At 43.2% G+C, this 16,967-nt stretch overlaps 1 protein-coding gene across 7 annotated transcripts in view; it reads right to left on the bottom strand.

Moving 5' to 3' along the window:
• SLC8A3 (solute carrier family 8 member A3) overlaps positions 1 to 16,967 on the bottom strand; it is a 112,806-nt gene that overhangs the window by 85,073 nt on the left and 10,766 nt on the right. For 6 of the 7 annotated variants that reach the window (XM_030274426.4, XM_030274427.4, XM_030274428.4 and 3 more), the window contains one exon: positions 5,588 to 7,399. In XM_030274426.4, coding sequence (XP_030130286.4) covers positions 5,588 to 7,353 — 1,766 coding nt within the window. In that variant the 5' untranslated portion in view covers positions 7,354 to 7,399. The remainder of the gene's footprint in view (positions 1 to 5,587; positions 7,400 to 16,967) is intronic. The other variant, XM_072930077.1, reaches the window with a different exon arrangement.

Here is a 16,967-nt window from a genome sequence, read left to right as displayed (position 1 = left end):
GATAGAGCACAGGTCAGCAGTTCAGGGAGATCAGTTTTTATTCATGTCTTTGCTTTCTACCTGCTGGGTAATCCAGAAGGAAGAGAAGTCACTTTTTCTGTATTTTTTCCACATCTGCAAAATGGGAATACTGTCACTCAATCTCCTTTGCAATGTGCCATGAGATCTACTGATGAAATACCAAGCAAAGGAGCTAAGTATCAATAATAGCATTCTCCTTAAAATGACACAATCATGACTGTGTAGGTGATCAAATTTAAAAATTAAGTTGACAGTTTCCTCAAGTGCTGCATGGCAAAAAGGAAGGCCAATTAATGATGCTAAGTCTCAGTGTGACATCCTTCAACCAGAAAACTGACACTCCCTTTTCTCCACTATCACCTTCACCGGATCTGCTGGAAGAAGCCATCAGCCATCATGGCAGGTGAATGAGCAAGGGGTTAGACCAGGGTTTCTGTGTCCAAGCCCTGGTGGACAGGAGGGGAAAAGGAGGAAGCGATACTGATCTTCCTACCAAACAAGGGTGGCACAACACACAGGAGAGAGGGTAGCAGCACGAGCATGTGCTGTCTGCCCTGGGCAGCTGGTAACCAGCAGCCTTGGGGCACAGCACCAAAGGGACCTTGATCCAGACAGGACCACCTCTAGCCACCACAGGCACACAAAGACACGCATTTCATGAGCCCCCTGACAGAAAGTGTCTGAAGCCCCCAACAGGAGGATGATTTTTCACTGCACAGTGCCATGGCAGCCCTTTGGAAGACCAGCATTACCAAACTAAGCACACTCTGGGAGACAGCCCAAGGCTCACAGTGACTCATGGTGCAGACACAGCCATGCACAAAGCAGCCTGTGGGATTCTCTGGGGAGAAGCAGACAAGGAGAGGCAACATGCAACTTGCACAACATCCTGCCCAAATCCTGAAGGGAAGGACAGTATCTCACTGCTGATCAAGGCAGACTTAATATGTTTGCTCCAGCAGTCTCTATATAAAAGGAGTGGACAGCCTTTCTGATATCAAGCGCTGTGCCTAACACACTCATAGATAAGGGACTCTAGGTTTCCATGTGCTACCAAAGTTTAGGCACGCTGACTTTGCAAAGAGGCTTTGCAGCCCACTGAATACCAGCTTAAGACCACAGCATCTCTCAATAGCCAGTTCCTTCCTGAGCCACAGGCAACACTCTGTGAAGGCTCAGGGCAAATAGCTGTAATTCTGGTAGTCTGCAAGTAACTTAGCAAGCAACAAAGGCACCTACCAAAGTAGACCTCGTGGCCCAAGCCTTAACTCAGTACAGCTGCTGCCAGTGGCAGGGCCACTGCATAACTTCATTTTCTGCATATCAACTAGCTATTGGTAACTTGTGTATTTTTCAAAACGTTCTAAAACAAGACACAGACAAATTTCCATATGAATTTGAACAGTTTTTAACAGAAGAAACAATTTAAAGAGAGAAAATTTAAATTAAAATGAATGACTTGATAGGAGTTCTCTTTCTAATGTAAAAAGAAAATCCTTTAAAACTCAATTCATTTTTTGCTTCTGGCTCTTAATGATTTCTTTATTGCTTAGACATGATAAAGCAGCAGGGTCAATCATTCTTCTACATTTTCATACCTTCAAGAACCTAACATTTATTTCCATACAAAATCATTTTGAAGAAAAGTATTCAGTCATCTTGCCAAAAAAAAAAACCCCAAAAAAACCAAAAACAAAAACAAACCCCCCCCCCCAAAAAAAAAAAAAACCAAACCAAACCAAAACCCAACAAAACAAAACAAAAAAAAAACAAAAAAAGCTTTTGGGATGATTGATCCTTTTAGTCAACAAGAGAGATAGGATTCCACTCTAGCTGCTTAGGTTATATCTGGCCCTCACTGGGGCAGGAGTTCAGAAATAACAAATGTATTGAAAAGGAGGCAGCATAATCAAATATTTGAGATTTGATCAATTCCCTTCTCAACAGATGACAGCATCCAATATTATATGGCTTGATTCACAGCTATCCAACACTCAAACACATCCATACGTACACACACAATCACACTCTGCATAGAACCTCATTTCAGTAATAATGGCATTGTTTCAATAACCCTCATCTTGGCCCACATTCTCTTGTTCTCCCAAGAGTGTGCTCTTGGGTGCTCTTGTGCACCCAAAAGTGAGTAAGGAAACTTTGACTGTGTTAGTCTAGAAAGAATCACAGAGGCAATAAGCAAGACCGCTGGCAGGACCCATTTCCCTCTTGTTCTGTATAGCTCACATTAACTCAGCTTTTTTGGTCCCATATATTTTAGGGAAAGCCTCTCACAAACAATCCTGAGACAATTTATTTTATGTTGTTATATCTAAGTGAAGACCTGTTCTCCATTTAGTTTCCAGGGAAAGTCCTTATCCTTGGCCCTCGGGATCTGGTAGGTGGCAGCGCCTCTCCTACATTTTGATCTCAGGGGTGCTGTGTAATCCAATGCCCCTCAGATTAATTCAGTCATTGCTACACCTTGGGAGGCTAACCAACAAACTGCTTTCAGATCGCCTGCTGCTGCACAATGCGAGTTTTTAAGTTCATGTGATGGAGAACAATCTAAGAGAATGAACTGAAGCTTTGCTCTCCTTTAGTTTACACAGACCAGTGCTTCTTGGTGCCTGCAGTTCTGCAGAGCCTCGGCATACATGCATAGCCACGGCACGTTCAGTGCTGTCTTACATGTTTGCAAGATGCTGTTAAATAATTTTTCTCCTCCATGAGTCAAAAAATCTTATAAAAGTGACTCCATGAGAAGACTGAGAAGCTTAAGGCAGTGACATGGGCACACTGGTGTAGGAGTTTTACACTAGCATGGAAACTAGAGCCCAAAATCCACTTTTCCTAGGCAAGGATTTAAACAGAGGCTGAAGTGGGGAGCACATTAATTTCTTGCTGCTTTCTGACTCCCTTTGTATTGCCTGAGTCTCCCTGCTGTCCTCTCTATTCTGTACTAGGCTTGATGGACTCTTGGCTCCCCTGCTTCAGTGTGTAGGGAAAGTCAACACCTCGTGGTGGATCCTCCTCAGTGGCAAGGCATCTAAGAGGCAGACTCAAATATTTAGCCAGGCAATGCTCTGGCTATTTGGTGACCCAGTGTCTTCAGACAGCCTTGTACCAAGCAACACTGCCCTCTGGGTCAGCAAAACTGTACCAAACATCCTACCCACCCATCTTCCAAACTGGGCTGAGCAAACTGTTCATTGGAATAGCAGCATTATGGGTCTGGAGCCAAAAGTTCAGATCTAAGTCACTTCAAATTTGTTTGCAGCCTGAATATTTACTCAAAATTATTTTTCTGCATTCAGATTTAGAAAGTAGAGAAGGAAGAAAATATTAAACACACCTACTACTGCTTCCAGGTTTCTACAGTTGCTACAACCTGGACCTCAAAGAGGAGCTAGCAAAATGCAGCAACTGACCTACGTTCAGTGAATTTAAAGGCCAAGAAAATGACCTCCATGTTTCCAGACTAAAATTCCATTCCTATAATTCCTGGAGGTATTAATAAAGGAGTGAAATAGGGAGTGAATAAAGATATGTGCTGGCTGATATGATCTCCCTCCTTGTTAGGCTTATTAGCTTGATTAAATGCTATTTTGAGCCACTACACTAATTCCAGCTTCCAAATAAATTAAAATCTGATAGCCACATTATCTCCATGGCCACTGTGGCTAGTGGGCTTTGATCCCAGCAGGCTTCTGATGCAGAAGTGAAAGTCTCATTAATGCATCAGGTATGGTAACCATTTTAAATGCACTACAAATGTCTTGTCCATGTTCTAGGCCATTGCTGGGTCAAAAACTACAGTGTTAAGTAACTTACACATACTTGTTTCCTGGACTGCCTGTTTTTTATTAGAGTCTATGCCACAAGGTTCTGCTGAAATTGATTTGTTATAACTCAAGTGAAGCAACTGTATGGCTATGCTCTGACCTTCTGTCACAGTTTTCAAAGACAAAAAGAAGTCCTCCATTAGCCAGCACATGAGAGAAAGGGAGTACACAGCTCAAGTACTCTCTGGTACCCAGATCTGCTGGCCTTTCACTGATGGCCTTCTTCAAGCAAGGAAAGTCTCTGCTTCAAGACCTGGTTAAAGCAAAGTAGTACCCATCATATTTTAGGTAGCCTGCTCACAGCAGACTGTAACCACAAACCTAACATTCTTCTTTGCTTTCTCCACAGAAATCAGCTTGTTAAGGAGTTAAGAAGACTGACCTGCAGTCAGGCCAGATTAGGACAGTTGATCCCCTTCCAGCTCTGGCAGTGGCTGAAGCCAACCAACAGGAGCTTCTCTTCCTCTACCAGGAAGAACATATAATCAAGCATCAAGACTGTGGCTATTAGCTGATTTAAATGGTTTAGTGGGCTAAAACAGAAGGGCCTATCAAATTAGGACATCCCTACTTCAAATAATTTAATATATTAATATCCTTCTGGGCACTGTATTGGGAGGTTTGGTACAAATATTTCCTTTCTCTGATGTCAAATACAAGCCTGCACAATTCTTCTCGTGATAGGTCAAGTGACTAGGTTTTAACAAAAGGAACTAGGCACTTAGGAGTTTTAACACCAGGCTCACACCTCTGTCCTTCTCCCTGCTCAACTAAGGGATTTTTCTCATTCCTCACTACTGTTAACAACAGGTACTTAGAGCAATTAGACATTATCGCCTCTCTGGTCTTTATCACTTCCTAGCTTAGCATCAGCTACTTAGTATGCAATAAAAAAAAAGCTGAATTAACAAGATGGGTGCTGCTTCCCTTCTTTATTCTGTATGAAAACACTGGGTCATGGAGCCACACGGGCAGGCTGTGATCTGCAATACTTTAGACCATAATTGCCATTTGCCACAGTATTTTATAAAGGGGAAAACCACAGGTAGCAAATGAACAGACATAGAGCGATTATAGAGAAGGTGATTTGGGAAATACAGGTAGACCATAGAGTCATAAAGACTGCAGGGATTTCAGGGTCAGCAGAATAGCTTTGCAGCTCTGCCTGTGCTGGGAATTAGCTGCCACACAGGCCTGCCAGTTGCACAGGCAAGCCTAGGGATGCAGTTATGAAGTATTGCTCATGTGAAAATAAAACCCCAGGACTACTGAACAGCTCTTGCATGCCTGGGAATAATTGTTATGAACCTTTAATCTAGGGATTGCAATAAAGTCCTGTGTTCCCTATGTTTGGTGTTCCAAAAGAGGCTTTCCCCGTATTTGCCCAGCCAAGAAAAACCTCATTTTTTTCCTTCTCCCTCTACTTCAACTCTCCATTAACCCTTAGCTTTATTACAGGACCTCAGAGAATGATGTATTTTGTTCCTATCCCCTGGTCCCTAGTATTTCTAAGCCTCAATTTGTCATTCCCAAGAGGGAAGGGACAAGAGCTTTGAGCTCTTAAATCCTGCTGTCGGCTCTTGCCTGATAGAGGTGAGCAGGGAAACTGATAGAAAGCTGAAGAAAGAAGCCTGTCCCTTGTCAGCATTCACCTGTAATGGACTCAGAATGTGGGGTTAAATACCATAACTAGACCCGAGAACAGAAATTAATGGGGTACTTACACAGTTTCATCATTCTTGAACTCCAACTCCCCGTAAGTGTCTTCAAAGTCTTCTCCACCTCCCTTCGCTGTCCCTTCTACTGTCCTAAATGGCACTATGACTGTACCCCGTGCACCTGATGTCCTTAGGACTTTGACTTCCATCACACCAATGCTCTCACTGACATGTATAATGTCACACTCAAATGTGAAGATGCCAGCGTGGTCATCATCCAGGATAGTCACTGTGGCCACACAAGGAGAAGCCAACATGGCCTTTGGGTAAGGGGAGTTACTGAGCTCTGGAGGTTCCTCACTCTCCACCACACGGAGATTACTGAGCCGCACAAAGAAATGCTCATCTTCCTCAAATATGTCATCATCAATAATTCCCACCGAGAACTCCTTCTGGGTCTCCCCAGATTTCAAGACAACAGTCCCCTCTGTGAACTCATAGTCAGCACCAGCATTGGCAGAGCCATCCTCTGTTTTATAGTCCACATAGATGGTCTTGGACATGTCCCCTCCTTTCCGCACCACTGTCAGGAGAACGGCACCACAGTTCTCAAGACACTGGTAGGAGCATGGATCAAAATAAATTTTGGAGATGAATTCCTCAGGTTCTTCTGGCCGTACCTCATGCAAGCTAGTGGTTCTCTTGGCTTGCTCAGCTGCGTGCTTTTTCAGAATATTGCCAGCTCCCGTCATCATTCTGGTTGCTTGAATACGATAAAAAGCTCTGCTCTTCTGCTGGTGAGACAAGGCATAGTAGTTGGCCATCTCCACCAGCTGGTCCAAGTCCTTTTCTGGGTGCTTTTGCTTCAGGTCCTTTAGGATTCGGATCATCTCTTTGCGAGATTCATCTACCTCCTTCCCCTCCACAGTCACTAAGTTCCCATCTAGAAAGTGAGAGTTCATCATCTTGCCATCCATCTCAATTCCCTTAGGGTGATCACCTTCTGATTCTATGATAATGCCCCTGTGCTTATCAGTACGGTACTTTTTGTGCATATACTTATAGAAAAGCAGACGTCTATCTGCTATCCAGGCCAGAACAACACAAAGCGGAAAGAAGAATAGCGTGAGCAGGCCTTCCCAAACCTGAACCACACCTGGAGAGAAGACAGCAAGGATCATGTACAACCAGATGTAAGCAAAGATGCTCCATGCAGCTGTGACAAAGAAAACCCTCAGGTGTTTTATCTTCCTGGTTTCCCCATCAGGGATCACATAAACACAGATGGCAATGATGATAAACATATTGAAAGCAGCGCTGCCAACAATTGTAGATGGCCCCAGGTCTCCAGCTATGAATCCATGCCCACACACTTCTATCAGAGACAAGAGGATCTCAGGAGCAGAGGAGCCCAGAGCCATGAGGGTCAAGTTGGAAACAGTTTCATTCCAAATCCGAATGGTGGTTGTTGTGGTCTCTCCATTGGGTTTCTTAATTGTTATTTCTTTCTCCTGTGATGTAATGACCTCTATAGATGCCATGAAACGATCTGCAATGATGGAGACTCCAAGGAACATGTAGATCAGTGCTACAAAGTATACGATAACACGGGCAATTTTGTCCCCAAGGGATGGGTTTTCTGGGTACCATATTGGCAGGATAACACCCTCCTTGCAGTCAAAAGATCCTGAACACGAGCTGTTTTGTACTGTACTGGTTGAGTCTCCCGTCAGGCCAGCATCCACCTGCAAACCATGCAAAAACAGCACAAAAGTAACCAGCCCAAAATGGAGGAAGGCCGAGGTGACAGGCTGCAAGTTTAACCACGCCATACACAAGATGCAACTTCCACTGTGTAGATCCAAAAAGGCCAAGAACCTGAAACAAACAAAACAGAGAGGGGGGAGGGAAGCATGAGAGAGAAGGAAGATGCAACATTTACCTAAATGCACTTCAGTATCTCACCACTGAAGAGTACTGGTACAGATGTATGGGCTGTCTCTCTGCCACTTTGAAGAAGGTATTTAGCAGGGACTCTAACAAAATGAAGCATTTACATGCCCTGCAGATGAAGATCAATTGCTAGAAAAATAATATAGAGGAAAAGTGTGTGTGTGTATATATATATATATATATACACATATATATAAATAACTCATATATATATATATATATATATATATATATATATATAAAATAGCTCATTCCTGACTTAAATCATGTGCAAGAGGAGAACTGAGGGCTCAGCTACCACTCACCTAGTGATGCCATAGTTATCCCCAACACATAGCACTTCAACTCAGCACAAGCTGTCAAACCTAAGGACCCCCCTGACTCAGAACCCAAGGAATAAAACAAGTCAAGCAGTCTCTAGCAACATTAAAAGTACCATTTAAGGCCAGTGACCAATCTCCAAATGAAGTCCATTTGTAGGACGTGATTCAGTCAGAAATCATGGAGTACCTTTGAAGCCAAATCATTCCCACAAAGAGCTTCTCCTAACAGGCTGCAGAGTCTGCAGAAGGGTCCTATGGCTCCCCCAAGTTTCTGATGCACAGGGAGTCCATGTTAAAATGTAGAGGTATCAACTCAGAAACACGGCAGAAGACTTATGCTTGGCAAAGTGCCAAAGGCCATTTATCACTAGCCTCTCCTTTGCCATCTGAACAGTCACATTTTACATCAATAATCATGCTTTTAAATGGTCACAGAAACCTACAAAAATGCTACATTTAGGAAAAGTTGTGCTCATAAAACTCAGAAGATAGAGCAAAATGCACGTACCCCTTAACATTCCCTCTGCATCCCTAAGAAATTGATGTATTTTCAAATATCTTCTAAAATGAAAGTAATCTCTAACCTAAAATACCATACAGAAACAATGGAGCTGATCGATGTAGCACATAGATTTGGCATATCACTGCCCAATAATACTTTCTATTACTTACAGACTACATTGCTGTAGGGCTTGCACCACTTAAAATTGGTTTCTGAACCCTTCACATTATCATGGATCACACTATTCTCTTTCCTTCATCATGGGCCTCTGGAAGAATTTGATCTCAGGCTTAACTGACAAATCACATTCGTGAGTCCAGACATAGGCAAATATCTCAAAGGAAACATCAACCTTAATAGTGGCATTATCCACAGCACTTGGAAGGTTCAAAAGTCTTAACTCCCACTAACTTTCATTGAGGTTTGTACTGCCAAATGAGCAGGCCTGGGATTCATTTCCCTTACTGTAACTACCCAAATCTTGGGCAGCAAGTCAAACCAAGTCTCTCAGGCTCTCTTTGTAGTAACAGGGAAGAGACACTCATTTCCAGGGAATGATCCTTCCCATCCCACCCTGTGCTGACACAAAAGATGTATTTAAGACCTACATTTCCAGAATGGATTATGTCCCTTTATACCTCTCTCTACTTTCTCAAGAGGGTGCCCAGTCAGGCAGTTTAGAGCAAGATGCCTGAACTTCAGATGACAGCAGTTCAAAGAGATGAACTAGTTCCTGAACGCTTGAGGAGATCCACCCTCCTCTCTGAACTGTAAATATTCCAGACAACATTATTGTGTTATCAGCAGTAATAAATGCATCTCAAATGGCTATTTTATCATCATACTGCGTTGCCTGCCTATTTCCAAAAGCGGGTGCAATCTTCCCAATATCAACAAAAACATTTTCAACTTTCAGATAAAAATCTATAAAGACAGCAAAACAGGAGGGAAAGCGTGAACACAGACTGCAAATGAACAAAACTGCTCCTGACAAAGCACAGCAGAGGGAAGAGAATTGATTATGCAGTATCAGGATCACAAATCCATATCTGACACCCTTGATATTAAAAAACAATACAGTTCTTCATGCTGCATGGACTAATTCAGAAGAGTGAAATTCTCCCATGTTCGCCTACATACCTTCCCACTCCAATGCCTACTTACCTATCCTCCTGTATCCCAAAGCCCTGCTGCCTGATTGAGCTCCCAGGGATGAGAGGGACCTCAGCCCCAGTGAGGACTGCTAGACAGCCCCAGCCCAAACCGTGAAATCTCACTGAAACATCCCAGTGCCTGCACAGCTCAGGGTAAAAGGGAGGACTGAGCTACCCAGTAAATGCCACTCATTCAGTTTGATGCTACCATTTTCTCCTCCTTCTCTCTCTGCACAGTATTTGCCTAGATTTCGGGCTGCAGGGTGTTGGGAAACCCCTGAGAAAGGGCCAGTGAACATGCAGGCCAGTGACTATGAGCAAGCCCAAGATCTCTAGGCCGCAAGGTAGATGTGTGCACATGACAGCAAAGATGACACACATCCCAGGTGCCTCTGACACAAGGTGCACACAGAGATCAGTTGCACGAGCACAGCAGCTCCAAAAACACCCCAGGCACATTGGATCATCCTTTTCCATACTGCAGCTGCTGGCAGGTATCCACCAACCTCTCGACACTTTCAGTTCCCAGCTCCTGTACCACTTCCAGTAGGTGCTGTGTCGTCCAAGATCAACCATGTAGAAATGGTTGACAGAAAGACAGGAATAGTTTCAAAAACATAATACGTGACTCAAGCACCTAAATTTGGTTTCAAAAATTATTTAGGAATCTAAGTATCACTTAAATTAAGAGCCTTGTCTAGGCATAGTGCAATGACTAAATGCCCTCTGAAATAAATCACTGCTACCACCGACCTCTTTCTCTGTGGAACAAACAACTTCTGTAATTAACACTGTCTACCTTCTATAATGCCATGATGGTTTCTATTGCTAGGCATTCCTTGACTCACTCCAGGACCTTGCCAGTTCTGTTTAAATTTTTAATTTTATTTTAAGCAGAGGGGAATCGTACTATTATTTATCAAACGAATAGTATGTTATCTCAAAGACAATCTCTACCAGGGTAGCCTCTGTTTGTGTGTTAGGATCTCCAAACTCAGGCTGTGTTTTAGACTAAAATCTCAGAGTTTGGGAACATTTTTCTTCACTGATTTTCATTTGCTTTGACAACGAGTAGAGGTCACAGTCATTTTTCTTAAATGAAACGATAATGACCCAATCCTGTAATTCTTTGCCACAGATAAAACTTCCCAGTGGGATCAACAGGAACTTTGCTCACAGCCATGCTGTCTAATAAGATCTTAATATATGTTCATTAACATGAAAAAGAGTAACCTAACCAAACTGAAAAATACAGTGAAGCATTCTTATGGTCATCCCCCTATTGAGAACTGCTGCAAAAATGCTTTATAACAGAATAAAAGCATTAAATTTTAAAATTGGTCTTAAGAAAACATTGAGATAATGGTTTGACACTCAGTGACAGAGGACAGAAGAGTTAAAACTCACTCTGTAGCTCCAGGTCAAAAAGGTCATTTACACAAGGTGCATGTTCTCACTAAGATGTAGCTACTAAACTCAGTCCAAAAACCAGTGGAGGGAACTCCTGGCCTGCCCAGAGTGCAGCAGACATGCAGCAGAGTCCTCTAAGCAGCACCACTGATCTCAGCAGGGCTGACTATGACAGGAGCCAACCTTCAGTTCCAGACCTGCTCTGAGCACCAGGCCTCTAGGTGGGATTGTACAACAATCCTGAGTCGCTCCTTGGCACTCAGGAGGCATCACGGTGTCACCCCTCTGACACCAGAGAGACAAAACATCCATCTGGTGCAGAGAGGTGTCATTCCAGCACTGTTACTGCCCTGGCTCTACAGGATGTGAATAGCAGGAGGCTGCAGCAACAGTAGAAAGCTAGTTGGTACTGGGTGATCACAAGGATCATAATTTCCTCTACCTCTTTGCTATCAGACATAATTTTCTTCCACAAGTCTCTGCCTTGCTACTGCTTCCAAACTGATTACACAGAAATAAGGGCATTGGCAGTGAGGGGACCAGAAAGTGTCCCCTGTAGGGTAAGTTCAAAGCAATCAATCAATGCAAAAGAGAGACAAAGTGCTGTGAGCATCACTGCACCAGGATGAGCAAGCATTCAACAGCACTGGGAAGACACATAATAGTTATTTTAGTGGAAGAAACTCCTTCTACAAGAGTTGACAATGGCCACATCATCTATAAATGCATAAATAGAACCCATAAATAAAAAGATGAGTCTTGAAGTGCTTCTGAAGACAGTCCAGAGGGTAGTATGGACCATGCTTGTAACAATTAAGGTCTCTTCCAACCCAAACCACTTTATGGCTCTATGAGACAATTCTATTTTATAATAGCTGAATTTCAGAAGACCGATGGTTTGTCTGCTGTGGATTTGTATTTGGCATGAAGCTGGCAAGGCTATACTGATACCTTATAATTTAGCTTTTTGTATACAACTTCTCACATGATTTTAAGGGTAATATTATTTTCAAAAGAAAGGCATTACAAGAAATTAAATCAAGAGGCAACATAATACAATGATGGCTGATACTATGTAAGCTCTACATACCAAGTTCCTAATCACTGCTCATTAAATACAAAACCAAAGGCAACCCCCTAAGTCCCTATTAATTTCTTATTTAGGCAAAATGCCCCTTAAACCATCAAAAAAGTCTTTGGATTTGACCTAGAAATAAGATTAAGCCTTCTGGCACCTCCCTCTCCTTCCCTTCTTCCTCCCACCTCCCAAATAAATGAGACATAGGAGTACATCTGTGGCCATCCATCCTCTCTCCCAGACATGAGACTAGCCAGGAAAGGCAGCTGATTAGATCTCAGCACGGGGTGAGCCCCACTCAGACGTGGGTGCTGCACTGGGGCCAGGCAGAGACGGCTCAAGGTGCACTTGGCAAGCATCTGTTCCCAGCACAGAGCAGATCCAGCCCTGCTATCAGCATCATCTCACAGCCCCACTCCAAAGCTGGGGGAGACAGAAATAAGGCTCAGCTTAATAACATGACTTCACATTCCTCAGTTCCAAAGCACATAAAAGCTTTTTGATTGAACATACAGGGTTTTTCATAACCATAAGCAAAAATTGAAATTATAGCCTTTCTGCAAAGAACACACATAACTGAGTTTTCACAGAGGAGGTATTATACCTAATGCACGGTCATCCCTCCCTCAAAATAAAAGCACAGTAAAATATTTAATACAAAACAAAGCCTATTTTTCAATTTTCTCCATTGAAATGCTATTGAGCCCTTTGCTCATCACTACAATAATAGCATCCAGAATGCAAGTTAAGATTTACCTGCGTGTCAAAAGCCACAGCAGTGTTATCAGATCCATTTTATCCGACAAGTATAAATTTCCAACACAGACCAGGCCCTAAACTGTCAGACTAATGGCACATGCCTGCCTATCTGAAACTAGCAAAAACCAAGGAGCCCAAGCTGACTTTGCACAGATTATGACACAGCAATAGGTAGTTTACCTCTGTACTACTGCACCAGCTAGGTTTTATGAGGGAAACAGCACCATAATTCACGTCTAGACCATGACAGATCCCCACAGCTCAGCCTAATGGAAAAGTTATGGCAGAGAGCTGTAGGTGCTTGTTGCTTTGCACCTCACAGTAAACATGCCAAAGCCCAGAATTAGCTGCCTATGGATTAATCCCCTTGGTATGTGTCAAAAGCAGCCTTTCTTTTTGCTCAAGACAGTGCAAAAAATCCTACCATAAAAAGAGCTACCAGCTCTCTTAGCAAGTCTTTAATATTTACAAGCTGGTGTCTCTACTAATTTGAGCAATATCCACCATTCTAGCATGGTAAATGAGTGTTAATTGACATAACAACTCAAGTCTACTAATTCCTTACAGAAATGCTGCAGTGATGAGATCCAGCTACATTTGGTAATCCCGGGGTTGGCCCAAGCAGAGCACAAGTCTGTGTACAGCTAGGATCAACCTCTGAACACTCAACTTGTCCTGGGGAACCAGTCCACACTGTTTTTTCTGTATTTTAGTATCCATGATGCTCCTGAAAAAGCAGGGGCATAAATAGCTAACCCATAAAGATGCCTGTACTTAATTGTTCCTTTCCAATACCCCACTGACTGCACTTGACCGGCCAGGCATTTTATTTCCTTGCTCACACCTGACCTGAAAAATATCTGTATAGGACAGACAGATATATGGACAGTGGAGTTGCAACACAGCTCTGTACACAGACATGCATAGGAGGGGGCAGACACTGCAGAAAGCCTCCAGTGGGCAGCCACAGCCACACTTTAAGAGCCATCCTTATTTATGGCATGTGGCAGCCTCCTTAGGAGCCATGGTGTGTTCACTCTTCCACTCCCCGTACATATCTGTGTCTGAGATTCCTCAGCCTGAGAGACAGCAAGAGTTGCTCTTTTTTCCCCCAGAACCATAGCCTCTTTTACATTCAAACCCCAAAACCTAGTATTTAGGCTGACATACAGAGTAGTACTGGGCACGCTCCTGCTTAAAAGGCAGTATTATCTGCTCAGATGTAGATGAGGGTTTCTTCTTTTCATGAATATTACACAGTCTCACTGTTGTTTTTCCAGGACTTTCAAGAAGGCAGTTCACACAGGAGGTAGCAGGGATCTTTGGAGGCCATCTACTTCAAAATCCTGGCTCAAATAGGGCCACCTAGAGCCAGTTGCCCAGGACCACATCCAGCTGGCTTTTGAATATATTCAAAACATATTCAAAAATATATTTGAGGATATTCAAACACAACTCCTCTGGTCAACCTGTGCCCATGCTCAGTCACCCACATAGTAAGAGACTAAGAAGCACAGCTGTGGGATTCAGGCCTTCTTGTGACCACCACATCCCAGTGTTAGGGCACAGGGGCCCAGAGCAAACTCATTCTGGGTACCAACTGCACCTGGAACTCACTGCAGTGCCTCGGTGATAGCCACATGTGCAGCTGGCAAAAAGTCACTGTTGTGGCCTTTCAGAAGTCACTGGGAAGCCTCCACTACACATTTAGAGGCAGACCTTCAAGGATCAGTTAGTCTTTTCAACACATTTAGAGGAATTTTTAAACACTGTTAAAGACTTTAGGTGCTTGTATGCCATTACAGGTGAACTCCCCATTCTTCCCAATGACTGAATAACCCCAGAATGAAAAGGAAGGTTCAGCCACATTCTCCAGATTCTTATGCTCATGATGTGAAAGGCTCAGTGAAGACTCAGCTGAAAATCTTCCCTTTTTAGGTTTAGGAGGCTGAGGGAAATAAAGAAGTAGTTACTTGGTCACCCACTCAGTGGTCCCCCTGCCTCTCCCATGGACTGCAGCTTAAGGAGACAAGACAGAGCACATGACAACACATGGGTTTGCATCAGGCACTGGTTCCTCTGCTGCAGCCTTCAATGCACTGGCTTTCATCACACTGTCTTGCTGGTTTATAAAGAGTAGTGAAGACCATTTGGGGAGCAGTAGGGGAAGGGGAAAAACATTTCAGCAGTGTGAAGAAAACTTCTTGTCAGTGAAAGACATTTTATGTACTGCCCGTGGCAGCACACAGGGCGTGTTATTTACTGCTCCTGCTTCACAGACATATTATACTGCTGGTTCAGGTGCCACCATCAGAGTGCAACTTATCACCTAGTGACTCACAGCATCCTACAGATGACAGCAGCAACTCTGACATTTCTTTAGCATTCTGGTGACAGATCTGCAACTGTTACAATTAAAGACTCTAGGATTTGTTGCCAACAGCGCGCTTGTGCTGCACAGCCCATAGTTATTTGCACACAGAGACACGCTAAATGGTACATAAAGAGAGAAGAGGTGTTGCAGTCATATCTCATCTTTAGATTCAGACTTTGTTAAGAAAAACACAAGTTTTCTGACAGAAAACACCTATTTGAGGCAAACAAAAGCCACATGATGTGCTGGATTTGGTGCAAGTAGGCAGGCAGAGAGCCCTTCCTTACTTGGCTCCCAGGCTCTTGGGACAGCCACCAGCAAGCCATGCTGAGTGCTAATCCCAGGAGCTGGGGCACTCACTGTTCCCATCCTCTAGAACAGCTTTTTTATTTCTTAACTTCTCCTTCAAGGAAAAATAAAAATAAAATTTATTACTTTTTTTGTCTATATGCAGCAAAAAGAAAAGTTTTTACCAAAAATGCCACATCACACAGAAAAGAAATTATAAGCCCTCCACAAGTCTGCTCAGAAGGGCCTATTTCTGGATCAGCAAGAAAGAAAATATTAAAAAAGTTAATGGAGGCAGAAGCAGAAAATGGGAAAGTGGGAGACTGGGCAGAAAACTGGGAGGGGAAATGAGAAGAAGGTTACACTTCAGAAAGCATCTTTACTACTGCAGCAAAAACAAATGGTTGTTGTTTGTCATATTAGAAAAGCCCTCAGCCTAATTAGCACAAATTTCATTTATTTCAGAGTAGCTAGACCAGAGACAGAAGAGCTGCCTAGTCCATGCCTCAGGGACTTCCACTGCCTTCTTCCCCTTGTGACCATTATTTCCTAGTACTTTGTCCAGCTGAGTTCTAAATTATCCAAGTGATGGCATTTCCACAACTTCCCATAGAGATTCCGCCGTGATGTAATTTATCTTGGAGGCTTTAGCCGTCTTCCTTATATTTAGGATGAAATTAAGAAAATTTATGCTGCTAGTTCTCATTATCATGTCCTTGGAGCACTCTCAACCATTCTCCTCCCTATCTGAGATTTACATGCTTCAGATACTTGTAAATAGCTCTTCTCCTCCACAGCTTTTCTTTGGCCAAAGCATACAAATTTATTTTAATCTTTATAAATTAGCCCAGGCTGCCCTTTAATCATTTATCTTCATCTCCTCTTGATTCTCCATCTTCGAGGCAGTCAGAAGCAGACGGGTATCTGGGAGAGCCATACTCAGTGCCTGCTCCCACCAAAACCAACAGCAGATCTGCCCTTTTTGGAGCAAGAAAGCCACACCTGGGCAATGAAAACTTGCCTCTCAGCTCTGCTGTACAGTACATTTTCACGAGATACTGGACTGCTACAAAGGTTAAATCAAGACTGATACACAGCAACGTCTCACCGTGTTGGTCACTTTTTAAGATCTCTCCACCTGTTCGCCATGCGCCCCCAGCACGGTGGGGCTGGCACAAGGAGTACAGTGCTGACTGCCACGTGTGGAATGAAAGCAGAGATTTCCAGAGTTTCAACCAAAAAGTCAAGGTCTCCAGCTGAGATGTGGGAAATACACTGTAACACGCCCACTGCTTCTGCAGATCTGAGCACAGCAGGAGGCATAAAAAATGCACCGAGCTATGGGTTATCCTCAAAATACCTCCCACTTCACTTGGAAGGTGCCAAAACCTGTAAATTCACCCAATTTGAACACAGTTATCAGATAATATTCCACACAGCACCCTCACCATTTACTGCCATATATCCCCACATCTCTCTTATTGACAATTTAGATATCTTAATCCTTTGGTGTTTTTTCAGCTGCTAATTCTGCAACTGCTTTAAAAAATAAGCCCTCGCATCCACCATGATTAATTCATTCTTCATAAGTCCAGGCTGTTTATT

The sequence above is a fragment of the Taeniopygia guttata genome, chromosome 5, assembly GCF_048771995.1.
Source record: "Taeniopygia guttata chromosome 5, bTaeGut7.mat, whole genome shotgun sequence".
Classification (NCBI taxonomy): Eukaryota; Metazoa; Chordata; class Aves; order Passeriformes; family Estrildidae; genus Taeniopygia; species Taeniopygia guttata.
This window is presented reverse-complemented; position numbering and strand designations above follow the sequence as displayed.